The sequence below is a fragment of the Meriones unguiculatus genome, chromosome 18 (genome assembly GCF_030254825.1).
Source record: "Meriones unguiculatus strain TT.TT164.6M chromosome 18, Bangor_MerUng_6.1, whole genome shotgun sequence".
Taxonomy (NCBI): Eukaryota; Metazoa; Chordata; class Mammalia; order Rodentia; family Muridae; genus Meriones; species Meriones unguiculatus.
The window spans coordinates 37,067,037-37,090,282 of record NC_083365.1 but is presented as its reverse complement, the minus strand read 5'-3'; the positions used below and the strand labels follow the sequence as shown (position 1 = coordinate 37,090,282).

Here is a 23,246-nt window from a genome sequence, read left to right as displayed (position 1 = left end):
TCAGAATCAGCTACTCAGACCCAAATTCAAAGCTTATAAATTCAGATAAAAAACTATAATTATGTTTATTCTAAGGACACTGGCAAAGACACCACAGAGAGCTGGCTTTCTGCACTTTGTTTGAAGGCAGGTGTACCTCGCACTTACTCTCTGAGAGAATGTCTGGGAGAGGTCTCTTCATCATCGGTGTCACTGCTGATGGTGATCACACTGACGGCAGGACTTGGGGAGTCGGCGATAATGATGGTTTGCCGCTGTTTGTCTGAAACTGAAGAATCCTGTCTGACAGACGCCTCATGGCAATTTCTTGCCTCTCCTTCTGAAGTATGATTGTCCTGTGTTTCTAAACAACTTACTTCCTCAACATCTTTCCCACTGATTATCTTTGGAGAAATAAATGCTGAATGTGGGATATTGGTATTCTGCAATGAATTACTCCTGCAACCAAAGAAATAATTTGTAATCTCTATAATCAAAATAGAAGTGATATTTCTTGAAGATATTTTGTTAAACCAAACAACACAAATTTTCACTTGTTCTTGGATGTAATATACTGATACGCCAAAAGTTTTGTGAATCATAAAATATTATCTCTAAAATATTGCTGTAGTTTGCATTTACATACTCGTTTGTATATGTGATATCCAAATGTCTACATTTGCTATATTACAGGTAGATAATAAATCAAAAGGTCAATAAAGACAATCTTACCAACTGAAAGCATTTATTTCCTCTCTTCCTGGCTCCCATTCCATTAGTTTTACCAAAATACCTCTGAGAAATTAAGAAGGGAGCCGGCTTAGTGTTTGTACCAAAGCTACAGAAGGGGTCATTTCTGACTACAAGAGTGACCCTTTAGAGCACATGCAAATTCTACTTTACAGTCCTAACTTCAAAATGCAGAACGAAGTTAATACCAACCTGTTGGGGCACAGCTTATTTTTCTTGGTGGTGGCAGGCTGAGGCCAGACAACATGTGCAATGCCCACGCTGACAGGCTGAGGGGCTGACAGTGTTATCTGGTTGGTGAGAAGAGGCGGTGGCATCACCGAGTTGTAATGACTGCCATGTGGAATCATTTTCCTACGGAGTAAGAAAAGTGAATCTCCTTTTTCCTGTGATCTGCTTGGCGTATTATTCACAGAGAGGTTCTCCTGCTCTGGACTTACCCCCAGTCTCCAAGCCTCTGCGAACCAGCCATGCCTTCAGAAGTCAGTGCTGCAGCTGCAGGGGCCATAGGTGCTACCTGCTGCCAAGCGGGTATCAGCATCTGCTGAGTTCTGCCAGACCATGTCTGCTGCATCAGAAAACAACCCAAACAAAGTCACAAATAATACATCCCAAACTCAAGACAGTTACACTAACAACTAAGAATTACAAAAGCTAAAGGCCATGACCTGCAAAAAGGGGTGAATTCCCTACCAGATCCCTTCAATACATCCCAGAAGTACAGGCTGACATGGGGGTTGTATTTATGTTAAGGCGGAGAACATATATGGAAAAAAAGAACACATTGTAACCAACCTGTGAAAGAACCCCAGGTCGGATCTGCAGTGGCTGTACAGCTGGGGCCTGGGTTACAAGCGGAACTGTATTGTCCACCCTTATGGAGTAACTGCTGGGCTTGCCATGTGCGGCAGGAATACCTAGGAAATAGAACAGTCATCCAATAGGAGAAAGCAACTGTCTTATTGTAACTTACAAAAGTATTTTAAATGATAAAGGTTTAAATTTTGATTCAGATTCTGCCTGTTTCTGCATGAAAATAATTAACAAAGTAATCTATTAGTAGAGATGGGTTATTTCCTATCTATTTTGTGGGTTTTCTTGTCTCAAATACTGATGCTAAATTACTCCGTCTTGAAAAAAGAAAAGTGCTATGAAGTAGAATCATTTATTCTCCCTGCAACTTTTCACTTCTATCTTAAGTTTGCTGTAGTGGTGTTATTTTCCTCTCAGACAGTTTTTCCACAATGACAAGGGCCTGGAAAGACAGGATCAGGCTCAAGATCTTTATAATAACCTAGAAGAGAAATGTGCTGGCTTGACACACACTCTTCCCTTTGCTTAAGCCATGGCTTCGTCAAAACTGTCAGGGCCCCACACACCTGTCTCTCAAAGAGGGTGCATATTTCACAAAAAAAAAAAAAAACAAAAAAAAAGAACAGAAGCTGGGGGGTTTCTGAACTGCCCAAACTTATGTACCTGCTCTCCTATTTCAGCCTGAAAGAAGGTAGCGAAAGTCACCTATACAGCCTCATTTGATAGTGTAACACAGCCTTCCCTAATATGACATGGTGGACTGGCGATCCCAGCAGACAGCTGCTAGGGCTACAAAACAAACACTACCACTTTCGTGACATGGTTTTAACAAAAAGGACAGGCAGGACTGATAACCATTCAATTCTATTATGGTTAACATTTCTCTTCACTGTGTCACAAATCACTTTGTAAATGACAACTCTTCCAATACTGAACTAAAGTATTAAGAAGTGTCACACTCAACTTGGAAGTTTTGAGATACAAAACTCTGGAACATGCCCAAAGATCAGCAAAAAATGAACTATAATCAATCTTCTCTGTCATAATTCCAACCTTTGCAGCAATCTGTTTCATTGTGGACTGGTACATCATTAGGATGTGATGCCTTCCAAGAAATGCATCATTGGGCAAGCCTGTCTGCTCTGTGACTAGTTATGGAGTATATTCACACAAACCTAGATGGGGTTCCACCACTATGCAATGTTATCTCAACAAATTCACCCCTCGTATCAACAAAATACTGTGTGGTACAGGGTTGTGTAACTTAATCTTTCTGGTTTTTTTAATGGAAGTGATGTTAAGTACTTCTCTTTAGTCCTAAGGAATAAAAGACTACAGTTGTTAGTCCTTTTCTAATGAACAAAATCGTAGTTTTTATTTACTTGGTTGGTTTTTAAATTTTGTTTTGTTTTGTTTTGTTTTCAATACAGGGTTTCTCTGTGTAGCCTTGGCTGCCCTGGACTCACTTTGTAGACCAGGCTGGCCATGAACTCATAGCGATCCATCTGCCTCTGCCTCCCCAAGTGCTGGGATTACAGGCATGTGCCACTGCGCCCGACACTTGTAAAATTGTTTGTTGTTTTTTTTTTTTTTAATCACAGAACTCTATTGTTAAGTGCTAGACCTAAAGAAAACATTATTTTTTTCATAGACACTTGGTTTACTGTTGGTGTGCTCTATTTTCTGTGTCCACAAGTGCCTTCCATAAGCAATGCGCACATAACTGTGAGCATTTCTCTGTATCTCCTTTCTTGGCCTCATCTTTTGAGCAAATTCAATAGTTGGTAAAAATCCAGAATTATTACAGTGCGGTTACCAAAACTAATTGATTAAAATTGCTTGAATACTTGAACAACTAGGGACAAAGGTTGTAGAAGAATTGGATGTGGTAGAACACAGAACACACCTTAAATCCCAGCACTGTGTGGTGGAGGCAGTGTAATTTCAAGTTTAAGGCTGTCCTGGGCTACAAAGCCAGACAATGTCTCCAAACTGAAAATAAATCAAGCAGACAAACAAAAGGACCAATACTTAGAGTTTTCAGACATGACCAGACCATGTCTAGGACAGACACTACAGTTAAGCCATTAATATATTTGCTAATAAATACACAGTTATTCTTTAAAGATTATAAGCCAAATAAAAAGATAAGAGCCAGGCATCGTGGTACTGGCCTTTAACCCCAGCAGAGGCCAGCCTGGTCTACAAAGTAAGTTCAGGACAGCCAGGAGTACACAAAGACCTTGTCTTGAAATTTAAAAAAAAAAAAGTCTTATCACACTGAAATGTATCTCATAAATCTCTCACATCATGCTATATATAAAAGATACACTCTGAAAAACACTGCTTTCCATATCCGCATAAAATATATCACAATGCAGGAATGACCATATCACCTATCCACTTTATTTTCCTTTATACACTAAAAAAGGTTAAACCTCAAGTAGCATTCTAAACAGCAAAATCAAGTATTTGCAGGTCACCTCCCTCAACACCAATCACTTTCACTTAAACTGTACAGCACCGTGGCAAAGCTGGACATGCGCATTTGGGGCCTTGTCTGCAATGAACCTATTGCTTTAAGGTGGGAAAGCCGGCAGGGTGTGGTGATGCATGACTTGAATCCCAACACTCCAGATGCTGAGGCAGCTAGACGGTGAGGTGAGTACCAGATCAGCCTGAGCTACATAGCGTGAACTTAAGAAAGAAGGAAGGGAGGAAGGGAGGAAGGGAGGGAGGGAGGGAGGGAGGGAGGGAGGGAGGGAGGGAGGGAGGGAGGGAGGAAGGAAGGAAGGAAGGAAGGAAGGAAGGAAGGAAGGAAGGAAGGAAGGAAGGAAGGAAGGAAGGATTTTAAAAGCCTACATTATATTCTAAATGAAAACATACCTTGAATAGCTGGGGGACAGATAATCAGGGTTTGATGAAAAGCATCGCTGCAACCGAACTGTGCAGTTCCCGCCTGCAGAGGTATGCCATGGTGCACAACTGAGTGAGCAGATGTGCTTAATGCCTGAAACAATCAATGCACCTCACATTATGCAGGGCAGCCTTCCAATCGCTACAAATACACCATAAATCTACACACACTTTTTAAAATAACAATTCTGCAATAAAAATAAACCCAGAAAGTTAAACACAAAGCAGAATCATCAACTTTAATTGGGTTTACTGAACTCTATTTTTGATAGTTGTGGTCCTAACTGCAGAGAAGGGAAATCTGAGAATGAATAAAAAGGTATATTCTACTTGGCTTAGCTATAACAGACAGCTGTACTAAATGCTCACCCTTGCTGAATCTATCTACCTCTCACAGGATGCTTCTACACCTCGAAACAAAGTGACCAATCTAAAGACTTTTCGTAAAGTATTACCAACTGTAAACTCTTACCTGACTTCTTAATGTTCCGATCTTAGCAAAGTTTGCCGTGAGAGCAGCAGTGCTATTTGATGCAACTGGTCGTAAAAGGGACATTTTACTGTGATTATTTTCACATGAACTTGGAGATTTACAAATATCCATGATATGAAAACAGGACTTTACACTGCACAAGAAAATTGGAAAATACTGTAATGTTATTTAAAATGTTTAGTTTAAAATTAATGTATACTAGCAAAATAAAAATTATCTGAAAACAATAAATTCTACAATTTGTACTTTACTTCTTACATATTTCTAACAAATTTCTACAAGAAAAGTATAAATGGAAATATATATTATGCTGGTAAAATGTTAAGACACTAAAGCAGTATTACTTTTTGATTAGCCTACAATAATTTAATAATCTCTACCTTATATAATTTTTCCTAAATTTCAATATACAAATCACTAAATTAATGGTACCAAGAATGTCATTATAATTTTCAAAGTGATTATTTATAAAAATCCATAGAATATCATTAGTGTTTAAGAGAAGTACACCTGAGTTTTATAAAAATAGTAACATGGAGCATTTCACAGTAATGAATATTGGTTCATTCATAGAATAACTTTCTATACAATTTTTAAAAAAGTAATTAAGTTGCTTTAAGCTGTGAGGGAGTGTTTATTAATGTTTGAAATGATTGGCTTTAATGTGGCATTTCTACACATTTAATCATTATGCTGCATTTGTATTCCTTTCCCTCCCTTGCTGGTCCACTCTTCCCTCAGAACACTCCTTTCTCCTGCTCTGACGTCACATGATTCTATTACCTTTGCCAACCAAAAAAAAGAGCAGGTCTGGGAGACGAAAACGTCACAAGTTTTGCGTAAGGCGGCTGACAAGGCCTTCAGAAAGTGAGTGTACCTTCCTCCTTACTAACCCGTAAAACCCTCCTCTCCTTCTAGAATTCAAAGGAGCAAAAGAGAAATCAAAACACACCACAGATTTACAGGTCTCAAAAGAGGACATAGGCTAGGGAGGGCCAGCAAACATGAAAGGAACTGAAGTGTGAGCCTCCACCGCTCTGTCCCATGCCTCATTGCTCCAGCAGGAATCCCTTCGGAGAGGAGGACTGCTCCTCTCACTTTCAGCGTAACACGGGGGAGTCAGGACTTGAACTGGCCTTCCCACTTGTGTTCCAATTCTACTTAACAGTCTGTGCAACCTCAGCCATGTCAGCTCAGTCTCTTTAATTTGGTTGATTGATATTTAGTGAAGACACTGATTTTCTATGTATCTACCCATTATTAAAAAAAAAAAAAAAACAACAAAAAACACTATAAAGGATTTTAAAGTGACATACTGGTTGCTGTGAGGGAAATCTAGAAGATGCTTCATATTAACGAATGGGTGGTTCAGAGTCTCAATTGGAGTAATTCTTAAATCTGCATCAATCAGCAACATTTTCTTCAACAGACTAACAAATTCTCTTCTATCAGCTTTCTCAGCCAAAAGATCACTTCCTTCCAAGTCCATCACTGTGTTCACCTATAACAGCAGAGTTTCAAGCCAAAAAATAAAAACAAGCTACAGAAAGGGCCTGTTAAAATTTCCATCTTAAAAACAAACAAACACTGAACTATAGTTATTTGAAATAAAAAGAATTGAAATTCACAAATCTACAAAATTTTCTGAGGCAAAAATTTCAAAGTGGGAAATTAAAAAAAAAACCTTAATTATTACTTTGTGAATGCATATATACGCCTGTATGTGCATCTATGTGAATGTATGTCTGTATGCATGTTTCTGGTGAGCGTAGGTGTAACTGTGTTGAATCTCTCTCTGCATATGTCTCTGTAGGTACACTGTATGTACATATGCACCAACTCTGTGTTGAGTGTGTGTGCCCGAGTGTGTGTCTGTGCATATGACTGTGTGTGGATGTAACTGTGTCTGTGTGTGTCTGTGCTGACTGTGTATGTCTGTGAGTCAATATGTTTGTGCGTCTGTATGCATGTGGACATGTAGACATGTAGGTTCTTTCCTTCTACCTTCAAAAGTGTTCCAGGAACAGAACTCAGGTCACTAGGCTTAAATGGCCAGTGCTTTTTCCTGTTGAGCCATCTCACCAACCCAAATGTTTGCCAAACACAGACCAATTACTAAGACAGGAAAAGAAATCTTCCTGATAGTTTTTCTCTTGAAATCAGAAAATTAATTAATTAATTAATTACTTAAAATGTGATAAAACCAAATACAACTTAGCCCCTGGAAGTTTAAATTTTCCAAGTTAATTCTCTTTGAAACACTTAAAAAGCAATCCAAGGAGGGATCTACGACCAAGATGAAAATTAAATAAACAAATCAATTAATAATAATAATTAAAAAGTAAGCATTTAGAAAATGAGTACCATGTTTTCAATCCTTGGCACTCAAGGGTTACTTCAGCACACAAGATTAACATGTGACTTCAGTACTCACATGCACTATATCGTCCAGACTGTTGAATATGTACTTTCTGGCTTCCTTAGACTTCATTCCTGTCTCTGCCTCATGCTCTTCCAGTGTCTTATGACATATATCAAAGAGAAAGTAACATACCATTACTCACCATATCCCACTTTCTAGTCCTTTAAGCCTGACACAGTTAGCCTAATACCGGGTATGGTAATTTCAGAAGAGTAACAAGCAAAAATGTATTTTATAATACAAATAAATGAATAAAGACATATAAAGCCAGGAAGTGTGTACTCAGGTAAGCCCAGTAATTCAGGAGGCTGAGATAGGAGGATCATGATGGAAACCAAAAGGGCTACACAGTAAAACCCTGTTGTGCTGGCTAGTTTGTCATTCGGTACAAGCTACACACACACACACACACACCCCAGATGGTCTGTGGGCAAGTCTGTGGGGCATTTTTTGATTAATAATTGATGCAGTAGGTCCCATCCCACGATGGCAGGGCCCAGCTCACTGGTGCAGTGCCACACCTGGGCATGTAGTCACAGATGGCATAAGTAAGCAAGTGCAGGGGCTGGAGAGGTCTGTGATCAAGAACATTTGCTGCAAGAGGCTGGAGTGATGGCTCAGAAGTTAAAAGCACTGATTATACCAGGCAGACCTTTAATCCCAGCACTTGGGAGGCAAAGGCTGGTGGATCTCTGTGGGTTCACAGCCAACTTAGTTTACACAGTAATTCCAGGCCAGCCAAGGCTACACAGAAAAACCATCTGGAAAAACAAAACAAACAAACAAACATTTTAAATAAATAAATAAAGCCCGCTTGTTCTTCCAGGGAATCTCAGGGCTCTGCTTTCCTGACTGCGTGGCAGCTAACAAGCACCTGTAACTCCAACTCCGGAGGATCTGACACCCTCTTCTGGCCTGAGGACACCAGCCTCAGTTTACCAGCCATACATAAGGTACACATACATACACACAAGCAAAACACACACGAAAAGTAAAATAAATAAATCTAAAAGAAGTTTTTCATGTAGGGGGTGGGGCTGGAGCATGCCGTTAAGCAGCGTTCCTCCAGGGTGTCTGCCTGAGCTCCGGCCCTGACTTCCCTCAGTGATGGACTATGATCAGCTTGTGAGAGCCAATGACACGCTTTCCTCTCCAAGCCACTGTTTGTCATGGTGCTCATTATAGACAGTAAACCAAACTAAGATACCCATCTCAACCCTATAATAGAAACCAAGCTGGAGAAGGTAGAAAGGAGATAGATTCAGACCCTGTTGTTTAGTACTTCTTAATATATATTAATATAAAATTGGCTGAAAATGATAAATACATATTTATATATGCTTTAAAAACTTTAAAAAATGAGCAGTAAGATAAAGAGGTATGGAAGGCATTATCCATATGAAGCATTTTAGAAAACTGTTTAATAAATATATTTTTAATGAATTACCTTTAATCTCCAACCAGAATGAGACATATCTGTTTCTCTGCAAAAAAATCTTGTGGATTTTGTACCCACATTTAACAACTGTTCTCCTGGTAAACCTTGAGTCTGAGAAATGTATCGAATCTGAAAAATATTTAACAAAAACAATTTATTCTTTCATATGACAGGCATTAATTGAACATTTTATCAGTGATTACTAGATCTCTGGTTAAGAAGAAAAAGATACCATCTACACCCTTAATAAATTCACATAAGGAAGGAAACTGCAGTGTTTTAAGTAAATGTACACAATAAATGTAAGACAGGGAAGAACATACAAAATATATGTAGTCAGAGTCCCCTGAGAAAAGCCTGATGTATACTATGTATGAATTATTAATATAATGTGGAATATTAAGGTTCTATATAAGTCAAGAGAGAAAACCAGCATATTCAAAGCCTGGAAGTACAGAATTACTAAAGGAAAAATAGTAAGAGATGAAATTACATTTGGGGGTAAGAGAAGACAGTACTGGCGATGTGAACCTATGGCCTCATACATGTCAGGCAAGCAAGCAATCTACCACTGAGCTATTCCCAGCCAGTAACTCACTAGGAAGGGGGGGTATGGATAAACAAACTAGATGACTGATTCTGGGGGAGTGCAGACATAGCCAAGGTGACCTATGTAAGAAAGTGACAAGGTTACAGATGCACTGAAAACCCTACCCACAGGGCCTCTGAACTCCGTGTCTTCTGTCTGGACACCTGTCCTAGGTATCACATGGCACTCTTCCTTCAGTTCTGGGCTCTGATATCACCTTATTCATTATGCCTTCCAAGCCAGTAAGCAACAGTAACTGTCTTTCCCAGCAACCCTCATTCTCAGCTAGATTTTTCTCCATTGTGCTTTTCACCATCTGGTATACTATCTATACTTTTCCTTTCCATCTTCTTACTATACTCTACAATTCACAATATCCATGACAGTGCCTGATACATATTATGCCTTAGACAGTGGCTCTCACAAGTCAGTACAAGAAAATACAGGCTTTAAAGAGGAAAATATAACTTAGGACCAGAAAGGTCCTCTACCTTCCTTTTTCCAGTTTGACCACAGACAGTGCTTTATTCAGTAACCTGTCTCTCCTTCACCTTCTAGTTCCTTCCTCTATCAACTCCTTCCTCTCAGATTAAGAAAAATCCTGTATCTTCTAGCTTCAAATTCTACCCTCAAAAATAAAAATAAAACACTGTTTCTCTGTTGCTTTTAAACAGGCCTTCTAATACTTTCTTTTTGTATACAGCTGAGGTGGGTGTTCAATCTTGCTGTGTAGCTCAGACTGGCCTCAAACACCAAACAATCATCTTGCCTCTGCCCCTGGTGGCTAGGATTATAAGTGAAGGCCACCACAACTTGCTTTATTTTCTTTTCATACTAATGACTACCATCCTTTTACTTAAAAATTTTGTTCTTTCAGCCGGGCATGCAGCTGGGCATCCAGCACTTGGAAGGCAGTGGCAGGTAGATCTCTGTGAGTTCAAGTCTAGCTAGTAGAACAAGTCTCAAGATAGCCAGGGCTACATAGAGACCCTTTCTCAAAAAAGACCCTTTCTGTTATTAAAGACTTCATTAATAACAAAAGCAAAACAGAAAATAGTGACTATTTTGCCAGTCATAGTAGCTTACACTCAGCACTCAGAGAGCTGGGGTAGCCTCAGATACCTCTGAAGGGGGGGAGGGGATTATACAACAAAAATTCTGAGTGATATAAATTACTACCATCTCAGGACAAAATGATAAACTAGTATAGGGTATTCCCTCCCTGGGACCCAAATCTTACAACAGGACAATAGGACTAGTTGGGGATTGACAAACTAATGCAGAGTGAGGAAAGCCCTCCTCTCCAGGTGCTCAGCTGACACTATTGGAGTGAGAATGGAATCCAGAAGGCAGCCATCACAAAAAAGATGCAACAGTACAGAGCAGGATTGCCTGTAGCCTTTTACTTTTAATCTTTCTCAAGGCTGCTTTGAGAGTATCATTCATCACCTATTAAGCATGAAGATATGACCTACTGTTAATGGCCTCTGAAAGCAGGCTGCCTGTGTTGGTTTAGTTTCTTGTTATTTTTCTAACATGTGTCTCTGTGTGTGGTGTGATGCATGTATGCTTGTTTGCATGTGTGTGGGAGCATGTGTGGTGTGGGGAGTATGTGTTCATGTATGTTCACAGGTGTGTCGCAAACCAAGAGGGAGGCTGCATGTTTTCTGCAATTTCTCTCCACTTTATTCATTGAGTCAGGGTCTCTCAATTGAAGCCAGAATTTGCAGCTACAGCTCCTGTCTCTTTCTTCTGAATTTGGGACTATGCCTACACAACTTCATGAAATCTGGGGGTGTAAACACTAGTCCTCACATGCATAGTGCAGCAAGCCACCTCCCCAGCCATTTCTCTATAAGTTACACTCCTCATCTGAGAAGAGAACCAGTAAGTATCCCAGGGATATTATGAGAGGAATGTAAAGTGTAATAATAGGAGGTTCTGGGCCAGAAAAGAACTCAGTAAGTATTAATTAGAAATATTACTATTGCCCACTGTCAGCATAAGGTAAAAATAGTAATAATGTATTTTTAGAATAATATACAAAGGCTAAGTGGTAGAAAAGTTCAATCCTGAGTCTTTTGAGGGGGATCAAGTTTTTAGCTGGGCATGATGGCACCTGTGAGATAGAACCAGAAGAATCACAAGTTCAAGGCCATCCTCAGTTACAAAGAGAGCTTGAAGCCATTGTAAGCTACCTGAGACCCTGTTTCAAAGAAATGAAAAGAACCTAGTAACCTAGTACCTTATCTGGAGTACCTAAGTGTACTGAGGCAGCTGACTACTGGGAAGAGAGCACAGATAAGAGAAAGAAGCCCATTCTTCTACATCCTAAAGCAGATGATCGTAATTTAAGGAGACAGATGGGATCTATGAAAAGGAAACACTAACATTTCTATTAAATAAATAAAAATAAACAAGCAAACCACTTCTCTTCCCTGGGCAGTCCCAGCAGAGGACAGCATGGGCCACCTAGTAAATGCCAAGCCATCCCGGGCTATAGTGTGAAATCTTAGCTCAATAATAATTTCCTAACATGAGAACAAAATAAGGGTGCCAGGAGTTATTTGCATGTGTGTATTTTTTAAAATAACTACTTAAAAAACTGGATGAAAATTACAATTATTGGTACATTATGATAAGGCTTTCTTCAGTTCCTTTGGAAGACCAACATATACACACATAGAGATATATGTAATATCTGAAAATATTGTTCATCCAAACCAAGTAACACCTGTTCCAAGTCTGGTTTTGTTCCTCTACACCTGTCTTTAAAAACAAAAACAAAACAAACAAAAACAATTACAGGATTTAGGAAACTTGGGTTTGGGTCGGGCTTCTGTCTTTAAAATTAACCATTGTTCCCCAACAGGCTACTCATTGGAGGTGGGGTGTTGGAGGAGGGTGCACAGTAACTCACCTTTAAAGTTCTGACAAGACTCACATAAGCTGCCCAAGACATGCTGAGTGCACATCCAGAGGACGGCAGCAAGTTAACTTGACATTGCCACTAGATGGCTCCCTGTTCCAAAGGCCTATGCATGTCATAAACTCCATAAAGCTCCAAGTTTCTAGCAGCTGACTAGTGGTTTGGTGCTTCAGCATCTTGGAATTACAGGACTCTACTTAGGCTGCCAAGTCCTTCAGAACTAGCAATAGTTTAGCTGCTGAATCAAAGTCCAAAGTTGACTAAAAACATACAGGAAAAGAAGCTGTACAGAAATTGTTACATAAACTGTCTTTATAAGACTTTGGAATACAGAGGAGGCAAAACAAACAATTTAAAACCTAAAAGAGAAGATTCACTAGTAGAAAGTCACTGTAAGTGATGAGATTAATATCAATGATATAATTTCATCTCAATAATAAGTAACATTGAATCATCGCAGAAATATTTAAATCACCCAAATGACTTCTCACATCCTTTTTTCTAAGTTCATTTTATGTTGAATTATGTGTATTTGTGACTGTGTGTATGTACATGTGTATACAGGTGTCCACGGAGGGCAGGAATAGTTGTTGGATCTCCAGAGTCCGAATTACAGACATTTGTAAGCCATCTGATGTGGAAGCTAGGAACATAATTCAGGTCCTCTAGAGGAGCAGAACATGTCTAAACCACTGAGCCATCATTTCAGCCCCTCACATCCTTTTTGTTACAGAAGATCAACAATAAAAGTCAGAATTAAGGCCAAGCATAGTGGTGTACACTTTTAATCCCAGCACTTGGGAGGCAGAGGCAGGAGGATCTCTGTGAGTTAATCCCATCCTGGTCTATGCAATGAGTTCCAGGACAGTCAGTACTACACAGAGAGAGACCCCATCTCAAAAAAAGAAATAATGTTGAACAGGCCTGTACAAAGTGCCGTATGCCCTAAGACAGGGGTCACATGTTGAAGTGAGGGTGGACTACCTACTGACACCCTGCCTCAAACAAACAAAAGCTACACACTGTATTATCCAATATATGTGACATATAAGATGATAATTATTTTATAAAACGAGTCTGAAGTCTGTAGATTGTAACTTAGCTTATGACAATTTATCTGTGGTAGTTTGAATATGATGTCCCCAAAAAGGGTCCAGCATTTGAACACTTGGTCCCCAGTTGGTGGCTGTTTTGGAAGAATTAGAAGGTATGTGCCCTTGCTGGAGGAAGTATGTCAATAGGGTGGGCTTTGAGTTTTAAAAGACTTGCTATTTTGTAGAGCTCTCTTTGCTTCCTATCTGGGTTTGTGAACACTCAGCTGCAGCTCCAGCCACTTGCAGCTGCTGCCTCTGTTCTGCCATTATGGACTCTGTCTGGAACTATAAGCCCCAAATAAACTCCTTCTATAAGTTGCCTTGAACATGTTTTATCACAGCACCAGAAAACACAGACATCACTAGAGTATTAGAAAAGGGCTTTTAAGTCAAGATCTAATGCTAAGTGAATTTAAATTCCATAAGATGCTCAGTTTTGACACTTTCTGGAGATTTCCACATCTTGTGTATGAAGAATCAGGCACTGCTCTAAGACTATATACTCTTTACTTTCTACCAATTCAAATCACTGTGACAGTTCTGTTACCTGATCATACTCCAAGGCTCCTGGGTAGAGTGGCCATCCAAGGAATAATTCTGCAATCACACATCCCAATGACCACATGTCTATGGCTTCACAAAATGGCAACCCCAATATAATCTCTGGAGCTCTGAAATTAAAAAAAGAAAAAAAAAATCAGGTTCCTTTTCATTTTAAATTAATTACTTCATCTGACATTCTACGAAAAGTTCTTGTTTATAGTAATGTCTCTCTAAGAATTCTTCAAACCCTAATTAAGGTGAAGAAACTATAAGCACAACAGCACTGTAACGAAGTCTCTTCCCCACAACCCTTTTCCTTCAACAAGGTCTCTGTTAACACTTGAAAAAGAAAACAACATAGACAAGTGACAGCAGATTAGAAATAATACACAGAAGAAAAGCTGGCCAAAAAATTAGACATTTGTGACATCAAAAGAAGTGAATTGAAAACAGGCAGTGAAAGTTAAGACCAAATGAAAACAAAAATTTCTGGAGATAAGAGTTGATTTAAACCTTCATATTACTTCAGAACATAACAGCAATGAACAGCCACATAACTAGGGTCATAGTCATCCATACTCTTATAGATACATACTCTTATACATACTACTACAATATATTCAGTTTTGAAAGTTAAAAGTATAGTACAGGCTAGATAGAAAGCTCAGTAGATAAGAATACTGCCTGTTCTTCCATAGTTCAATTCCCAGCACCCACATGGCAGTTACAACTGTCGGTCACACCAGTTCCAGGGTATCCTATACCTTCTTCTGGCTTCCACCAGCACCAGTCACACATGTGATGCATAGACTCGTGTGTAGGCAAAACACCAATATACACAGAAATAAATAAGTTTTTTAGTTAATTTTTAAAGTATACTATAAGGCAAAACAATTACATATAAGCACTTAAAACATATATTAGCACTTAAAACACTTCAGTTATTTGAAAAAAATTATCATTCTCGGATCAGTTCTGCTGCTATCTCATGTGGCTTTTTTATGAGTCTAGTATGGGAGCAGCCTCTGTCCAGTTTCTTAAGAGAACTAGCATGCTATAAGAGTGTCTCCATGCACAGCTGTACAGTCACAAAGGAACTATGCACACAGTTATCCTGAGTCTATGGGCATAAATGTGTTTAACTTTAAAACAGGCTTATCTTTATATTCCAAGACTTTCAAGCACAGAACGACAAATATTTACTCCTAAAAGATTTGAGAATAACTGGTGATGTTGCCATATTCTCTTTTTCCCTATGAACATGGATATTCTCCTGTGCAACCATAATGTAATCACAAACATGAGAAACGGAGCCCAGAACATCTCTTCCATCTAAACCTCAGACTCTTTCCAAGTTGGCCGGTTGTATTAACAATGCCGGGCCAGTCGGAATCTTAGCAGGTAAACAGGCCACCAAACAGGCAAAGTAAGTTCAATCCCTGGACCCCCGCGGGAGGAAGACCTTCTGACCTACACAAATGCACTGTGACACAAGTGCACAGATGCGCTTGAGATCACACACACATACACACGCACACATGTACATACAATAAATGTAAATAACATGCACTAATAATGTCCTTTCTGATAAAAGGGACCCAACTCAGAACCACATCTTTTAGTCTTTTTCCAGTGTGGAATGTCTTTGCTTGATTCCTGGCTCTGGCATAAAATACAATAGGTCTCTTACTTGCAGAAATGTCCCTGACTGTAAATTTGCCTGACGGCCCCACAAAAGCCAATTTATGTTACAAATCCACCATGGAAATGTTTTCTCATCCAGTTTATCAGAGGGCACACAATCTTACTATGTTTCCTTACTAATTTTCATTCTCATCAACTGACTAATGTAATATGTTGTTCTTCCTTTTCCATTGTAATTCACTTATTCTGTAATGTTTCCATTTAAAACCATATAACTACCTTACTACTTATTAGACATTAGAGCCAGGTGTGTGTGCACTCCTGTAAGACTGAGGCAGGAACACAAACTGAGGCTGGCTGAGCTATGAAGGCAAGACCCTGCTCAAAAAAATAAACAACCTTTAAATCTATCCATATTTCCCTCTATGAATACAAATTCATGAATTCCTATTTTATTCAGTGGGTTATAATCTATTGCCATAATTATTTTGATACCAAATTTTCCCAGATTTGGCCACTTGGAACTGCCTCAAGTACATTCATTCACATGGCCTCCTACTATCACAGTTCTCTGGCATAACAAGATATTCCAGACTCAGGCCGTTCTTCTCCTCCTACAGCCCTAAAGGCAGCCATTCTTTTACGAATACCTAGTATTTGTTTTAGTGGGGAATTAGTACTATGAAATATATATTAATGTAATAATAAAAATGTAGTATATTAATTTAATCCCCAAGTCCAACACAAATGTGACCAAATTATTTCTATTTAGTGATATGACATTTTTCTTTACTACGTTTTTCAAAACTTTCATAGAAAATATTTAGATCCTATTCTTTTCCCACTTCCAGCTCCTCCGAGATCACACCCACACACCCAACTTCTCTCTCTCTTAAAACAAACAAACAAAAAATGTAAAAACATAGCATGGAGTCTGTTTTATGCTGGTCAACTACCACACAGAACGTGGCTGACATACCCAGTGTCACTCCAGTGAAGAAAACAGATGTTTCCCTCTTCCAGCCACTATCAGTAATAATCAGCATCTTGGATGGAGATAGGACTCTGTACCCACCATTTTCCTTTCTCAAAGCAGGCAATTATTCTGGCTTAAACTTGTGCAGGTCTTATGCTAACTGTCAGAGTCTCTGTAAGCTCACAGGAGCTTCAACCCTACTGTGTCTGGAAAGCGTTTCCTTGAAGTCATTCACTATGGCATACATTTTCTATGTACATCCTTACATGTAAAAGTGGGAAAGCAACGTGGTAAAGCATCTACACTCCAGATGAACCTGACAGAGATACAAGGTTTCTTCTAGCTGGTCTTGCAATAAAAAATAAACTGTAAGCCAAGCTTGCTGGCTCACAACTGTAACCCACTACTCCAGGGGCTGAAGTGAGGACTAGAAGGAGTTGAAGGCCAGCCTTGACCATATAGTGAGCTCCAGGTCACTTTGAGCTACAGAGACCCTGTCTCAAAAACCCAAACTTTAAAGCTATGCATTATAAGAACAGTACATACTCACTGTAGTAACAAAAAATGTTGCCAATTCCTTCACTAGCTGGGGAAATACGCTTTGGTATAAGCAGGCTTCTGTGCGCACAGATACTACTCAGAAACAAGGCACACATTAAATAAGTCTATTCAACGAGCAGTCCAACCAGACTGGAAGGCTCCCTTTATAAGTAATTACAGTTAGGAGTCCAGTGTGAAGCCTACAGCTCCAAAGTTGAGGTTATATGGTAAAGAGCCTACCTATTTAGAAAATGATGTTTCTTTTTCTGCCATGTGTTTTTTGGCAAATCTATTGATGTTCATTATAAGCACATACTTTCTATCTTTCTACAAACTTGAAACATTGATATAAAACATAGCTTAACACTAAAAACTGCTAAGTTGAAAAGAACTTTTCCTCAGTAAAAACGGAACTGAATGGACGGTTGATACAGTACTGGAAGGGAATGCTTGCAATTCTTCAGATAAGAATGCAGTGAAGTAAGCACCACTCAAAAAAGATGGCTATTTACGGCACACCTCATTGTTGTTGTTGTTGTTCCATTTTTACCTACTTGCGTAAGTCAAATGTTGAATTACTAGCAAAAGAAACCCAGCCCTGTTAGGGAAAGGGTTGTCTTGGTTTAGGAACTCAGTATGTCCAATTCTGGAAACTATTATATGTACAGTAGGCAGATATCATAGCTTATCATTGGAAATGCCACTAAACCATGAGTTTGTATTCGTGGCATATTCATCAGGAAAGTATTGAGCTATGGATGTAGTGCAACCCTAGAAAGCTTTCCTAGCATGCATGGGATACTGGGGTGCAAGACAGGAAGAGAGTAGGGAAGAAAACTGATCATAAAACTGATCATCACTAGAATGATTTTACAAGCAGAGGTTATGAGTATCTGATCTTCATTTCTTTGTGCTAATTAACTACACATAATGCTGATATGGTTGGCTACTTCAGACTTAAGTGCTCATAAGAGCAAAGCCCAGGTCTGATCAAGCTTAAGGCAATGACAATTTCTTAAATATAAAAGTGATGGTTCTGTTAGTAACATCACTAAGTAAAATAAAAGACAAGTACTGCTCTGTGCTGCTTCGTGAAAATCCAAAAGTGAGAACCTGTATGCTTTCCCTACTTTGAGAGAATAAAGACAACAAAGATACAAAGCACCAACTTATAAAAGAAAAAAAAAAAAAAGAAATGGTCAAAAGTAATTACTAATAAAATAGGAGATTTCTAAGTTATTTCACATGCCACACACATGCCCTTTTAGGTAGCACTCCCCTGAGGAGTTCTGAGACAGTTATGGAATTGTGCAGCCATTACAGTTTTTAGGACAGAAACATAATGTTCTCAATAACCAATCATACTGACCATGTCTTAGCTTCATTTCATTAACTCTTGTGCCTAGCTCCAAATTTTGAACATCGACTTTCTCTTTGTACACTTACTTCCCCTGAGTGATCACAACAAATCAACTTCCATTTTTTAGACTCTGTGTGTGTGTGTGGTGTGTGTGCATGTGTGTGTGTATAAAGAGCCTGACTATGTATGTAGCCCTGGCTACCTTAGATTTCACTAAGCAGTCCAGAGTGGCATGGAATTCACAGATATCCATCTGACTCTGCCTCCTAAGTTCTCAGACTAAAGGTTTGGGTCACCACAAACACTTTTTATGTATTATATTCTTAATAATCCTTTTTTTACTGCTAAACAATACAAAACCCCTTGCACACATTTTATGTAGCCATTTAACAGTGTACTAAATTTTGTACACTTCTTGGCTATTTTTTAAATGATAGACTAAGTACTAACTTAACTCAGCGGTAGAGCACTTGCCTAATAAGTACAAACCAGGTTTGATGTCCAGAAAAAGAGAAAGGGGAACAGACAAAGGGGAAGACAAAGGAGGAAGAGAGAAAGGCAGGGAACAACAGGGAGGAGGGCAGAGATAAATATAGCCAGTTACCTGGTCAAATGTCCATTAGACATCTCAAACTGAACATACTGAAAAGAATTCTCTCCTCTAACCACTCCCACCCTTGCAGCTTTCTCCACCTTGGTTTCTCAGTCCCCAAGCCAAGAAAGTCAAATGAACCCCTTCTCTTTCCCTTCCCACAATCTGCTGGTAAATCTCACTAACTGGCATCAAAATAGACCCAGAAATGACCACGTTACTCCACCTTTGCTGCTCTACTCTCTAAACCAGACTCACATCTTGTTCGGATTATGTCAACCTGTTTCAGTTTCTGTCCTTGTCTTCTCCCACCTATCTCATTATAGCAGCAAGCCGGGAAACACAAACCAGACCACAACATTCCTCTCCCCAGAATCGCCCCCCCCCAGAATCCTAGTTTTGTGAATTACTCCTTGCATTTGCCCCCAGACCTCAGCTACCCAGGTATTTCCTGCCATCCTCCTCTGTGCTCTGAGCCGACTACGTTGGCCTAAAAACCTCTTCAAACCTTCTCAACCCATTTCACTTAAGGATACCAAAGAGATGGTTCCAGGCAGAAGGAGCAAGACTTGACTTCCTTCCCTATTTGTCTTTCAGTTTAACAGTCACTTTATTACAAAGAGCCTCTCACAAGCTTATACAAGAGGAAGTTCCACCAGCCTGTGGCATTTGGCTTTCCTTCTAGATCTTGCTTGGTTGTTCTTTTAATCACTTTCCAGCAACTGATTTATATGTTGGCTCATTATCTCTTTTCCCCTTGCTCCAGCAGACTATGCTTCCACGAAGGCACAGGAACTCGGACTTTTTGTTTCAATGGTGCAATTTGCTAACACCTAGAAGAACACTGCCTGGCACAGAGCAGGTACTCACTATCCATGCAGTGAATTTTATCAAAGCTTTTATAACTCAGGAGACAAGGAACTTTTTTGTGAAATCAAATCTATGAGTTCAACAGGTACATACTAGCCACCCTGTATTTAAGATGGCTGAACATCTTAGTCTTAGAACAGAAACAACCATTTACTGAGAGTTAACAATGGTTCAGGTTCCATGGAAATAATTCATTCACAGTATCATTTAAAGAAAATGTCCTACAAACAAACTGCACAGTGCTCTTCTACCCCAAGATCAAAAACTCAGGTAAGCAAAATGCTCCACATAAAAGAAGTGCTAGATTGAGTGCAGATAACCCACAGAATCAGGGAAAGTAATAGATCATTGTTTGGGGGGTAAGTTTTAAAGTTGTTTGCTATGAAAGGAAGAGAAGAAATGCAGTGTTGTTTTAAACAAGAATGAAAATCCCAACCATTCTATTTTACCAATAAAAACTTGGGAGCCAGATGCTGAGGTGAAAACCTGCTGGCTCAAAGAGGCAGAGAAAGCACACAGCTGACCCTCCTTCTCAGCTCAGGTCTGGGTGGAAAAAACCCAAAAGGCTCACTAAGTCAGCTGACAGCCCAGGAGGAAAAGGCAAAAAAAAAAACAAAAAAAAAAAAAAACCAAGGCTAGCTCAAAGCCCAAAAAGCCAGGGAGCTGAGGAACTGAAGCCTAATCCTAAGCTAAAACCAGAGCTTAAGCTAAAAAGTCTTTTCAACTTCTCCATGCTGTCTTAAATACCTCTCAACTCAAAGTCCCTCCTACTCTTTAATCTTGGTCAACTGGTTTCTTGCTCCACCTCTTGACCTTGGGCTGACTTTATTAACTCTATGTTCAGAAAACTCTCAGATTAAAGCTGTGTGCTAGGGCTGACTGAATCACACCATAACCACCTGTTTACAATACACAGAAAGCTCTCGGATTAAAGGTGTGTGATAGGACTCAACCACACCAAACAAGAAACAGGATTTTATAGTTCACAATGTTGGGGTTCACAACGGGATCAAACAACCTGAAACAATGCAGCACCCAGAATTATGTAAAGAATGTAGCTGAATTTTTAAGTTTTGTTTTTATTTGTATGTGTTATACATGCATGTCTGTGCAGGTGTGTGTGCATGTGAACACAGGTGTCTGAGGAGGCCGGAGATGCTGGGCTCCCCTGGTGCTAGAGGTACTGGCTATTGTGAGCTGCCCAGCAAGGGAGTTCTTAATAGCTGAGTGACCTCCAGCCCAGTGCTCAGATTTTTAAAACTGATTCTTAATCCTCTTTCTCTCATCTTACCAACTTCAAATTATGAAACTAACTCAGAAAAACAGAAAAGCAAACTAACAGGAAACCTAGGCAATGGCCCAAAAATCATTTTTAGTAGCTCTTGATATATAATTCAGCATATTTTAGAAAATGAAATTATTAACTGACCTAAAATTTTTTTTCTGAAAATAGGTCCATAACTTGAGGAACTACCTACTAAGGCCTTTTTGGATTACCTGGTATGTAACTTTGTACAATTAGCAAAAGAAAAAGAATATAGAAAGAACAAAAAAAGGATGAGAGAATCTTGATATACTAGATAGTTGTTTCCTCTGGGTTTGACATGTCTATTTACATCATGGACAAGAGTGACTACAATAACCTACAGGAGGCCACTGCCTGCCCTATATTCATGGATACAATGGTACAGCAGATATCCAGGCTTCTGGAAGTAGCCTTTCAACATTCCCCCTAGGCCAAGGGTGGGAGGGTGTCCAATCAACTCTTCCTTCAGACATGGCTATAGTAACCTTAGAAGGATTGATAAATGGATTTCTTTTTTCTTTTTTTAAGTTTTTCAAGACAGGGTTTCTTTGTGTAGCCCTGGCTGTCCTGTAACTTGCTCTGTAGAACAGGCTGGCCTTGAACTCAAGAGACCTATCTCCCTCTGTGTCCCAAGTGCTGGCATTAAAAGTGTGCCATCACCATACCCAGCCCTAGAAGAAGTTGTCTAGAAATGGACTAGGGGATGTGGTGCAGATGCTCAAGAGTTGGCAACAGTAATTCAAAATAAAATTTAACAAGCACTCAGTGACTATATCCAATTAGATACAATGCTCCCCAAAATATACTCCAGTGTTTTAAATGAAATTCTCGGATACTAGGTAACCTACAAAATAGCTAACTACATTAAGCAAGTCCTGAATCCAGACTACTGGAATTTGAGGGAACAATGAAAGCAAACAGCCTATAAAACACGACCATACCTGAGTTCCTACTAAAACCACCAATCCCATGAGATAACTGTTCTAACAAATCTTTATCACTAGGAATTATACTATGAGTAAAGGTAATAAAAGGATCCAGTATAAAAGCCAGATAATACACAAACAGCTTGGTGTACAGACTTTCAAGTAGTATGTACATGGACTGGTTATTTGCACTGGTGGTGCACAAAGTACCAAGAAGGGAAAGTGTACATGTGTGAAGGCAGGGGTGTGAGGGCAGGGGTGTGAAGGCAGGGGTGTGAGGGCAGGGGTGTGAGGGCAGGGGTGTGAAGGCAGGGGCATGTGAAGGCAGGGGCATGTGAAGTCAACCTGGGTGAAGGCAGGGGTGTGAAGGCAGGGGCATGTGAAGTCAACTTGGGTGAAAGCAGGGGTGTGATGGCAGGGGCATGTGAAGTCAACCTGGGTGAAGGCAGGAGTGGATTGGAACTCTGTCTCTTACATAGCTTGCTATGGAACTAAACTATTCTTAAAAACAAAATTTATTTTAAAAATCTTTGGAAAGTAACCTAAAACACACAAGACACAAACCTGTAGAAACAAATCCCAGCACAAAAAGAAAACATCATTGGACTGAAACTATATTTTCTTGAGATAACTGTTGAGTTTTGAGTTCAAAACTAAGGTAGATATACTCTTGGTAAGAAGTTTAATTGGAAAAATTATTGGTGGGCATTCAAGAGTTCGTAGAAACAAGGGGATCTCTGAGTTCAGGGCTAGTCTGATCTACGTAGTGAATTCCAGGAAAGCCAAGACTACATAGAGAGACTTCCAAAAACAAAACAAACAAATAAATAAATAAGTAGAAACATTTTAGACATTAAAAAATATTGAAAAACAGCGAAGCTAACAGTATGGACAGACAGGCAGGCACACACAAGCAGCACAGCAAAGCCCTGAGAAGAGTTCAGGTCAGTGAGTTGGGGATACCTCCTTTAAAAATGCGGGAGAGGGGCAACATTTCACAGCAAGACTCTGTAGCCAGACAGTCAGTCCCTGATTCCTAGGAGGTGAGCAGCAAAGGAGGAACTTC

General features: G+C 39.5%; 1 protein-coding gene across 6 annotated transcripts in view; it reads right to left on the bottom strand.

Moving 5' to 3' along the window:
* Positions 1 to 23,246, bottom strand: part of Hipk3 (homeodomain interacting protein kinase 3) — a 70,783-nt gene that overhangs the window by 6,797 nt on the left and 40,740 nt on the right. For 3 of the 6 annotated variants that reach the window (XM_060371820.1, XM_060371818.1, XM_060371819.1), the window contains exons 3-13: positions 13,971 to 14,094; positions 8,821 to 8,940; positions 7,386 to 7,472; positions 6,268 to 6,452; positions 4,931 to 5,084; positions 4,429 to 4,552; positions 1,525 to 1,646; positions 1,170 to 1,297; positions 922 to 1,083; positions 712 to 774; positions 148 to 438 (exon numbers count right to left, since the gene is read on the bottom strand). In XM_060371820.1, coding sequence (XP_060227803.1) covers positions 148 to 438; positions 712 to 774; positions 922 to 1,083; positions 1,170 to 1,297; positions 1,525 to 1,646; positions 4,429 to 4,552; positions 4,931 to 5,084; positions 6,268 to 6,452; positions 7,386 to 7,472; positions 8,821 to 8,940; positions 13,971 to 14,094 — 1,560 coding nt within the window. The remainder of the gene's footprint in view (positions 1 to 147; positions 439 to 711; positions 775 to 921; positions 1,084 to 1,169; positions 1,298 to 1,524; positions 1,647 to 4,428; positions 4,553 to 4,930; positions 5,085 to 6,267; positions 6,453 to 7,385; positions 7,473 to 8,820; positions 8,941 to 13,970; positions 14,095 to 23,246) is intronic. The other 3 variants (XM_060371821.1, XM_060371822.1, XM_060371823.1) reach the window with 3 other exon arrangements.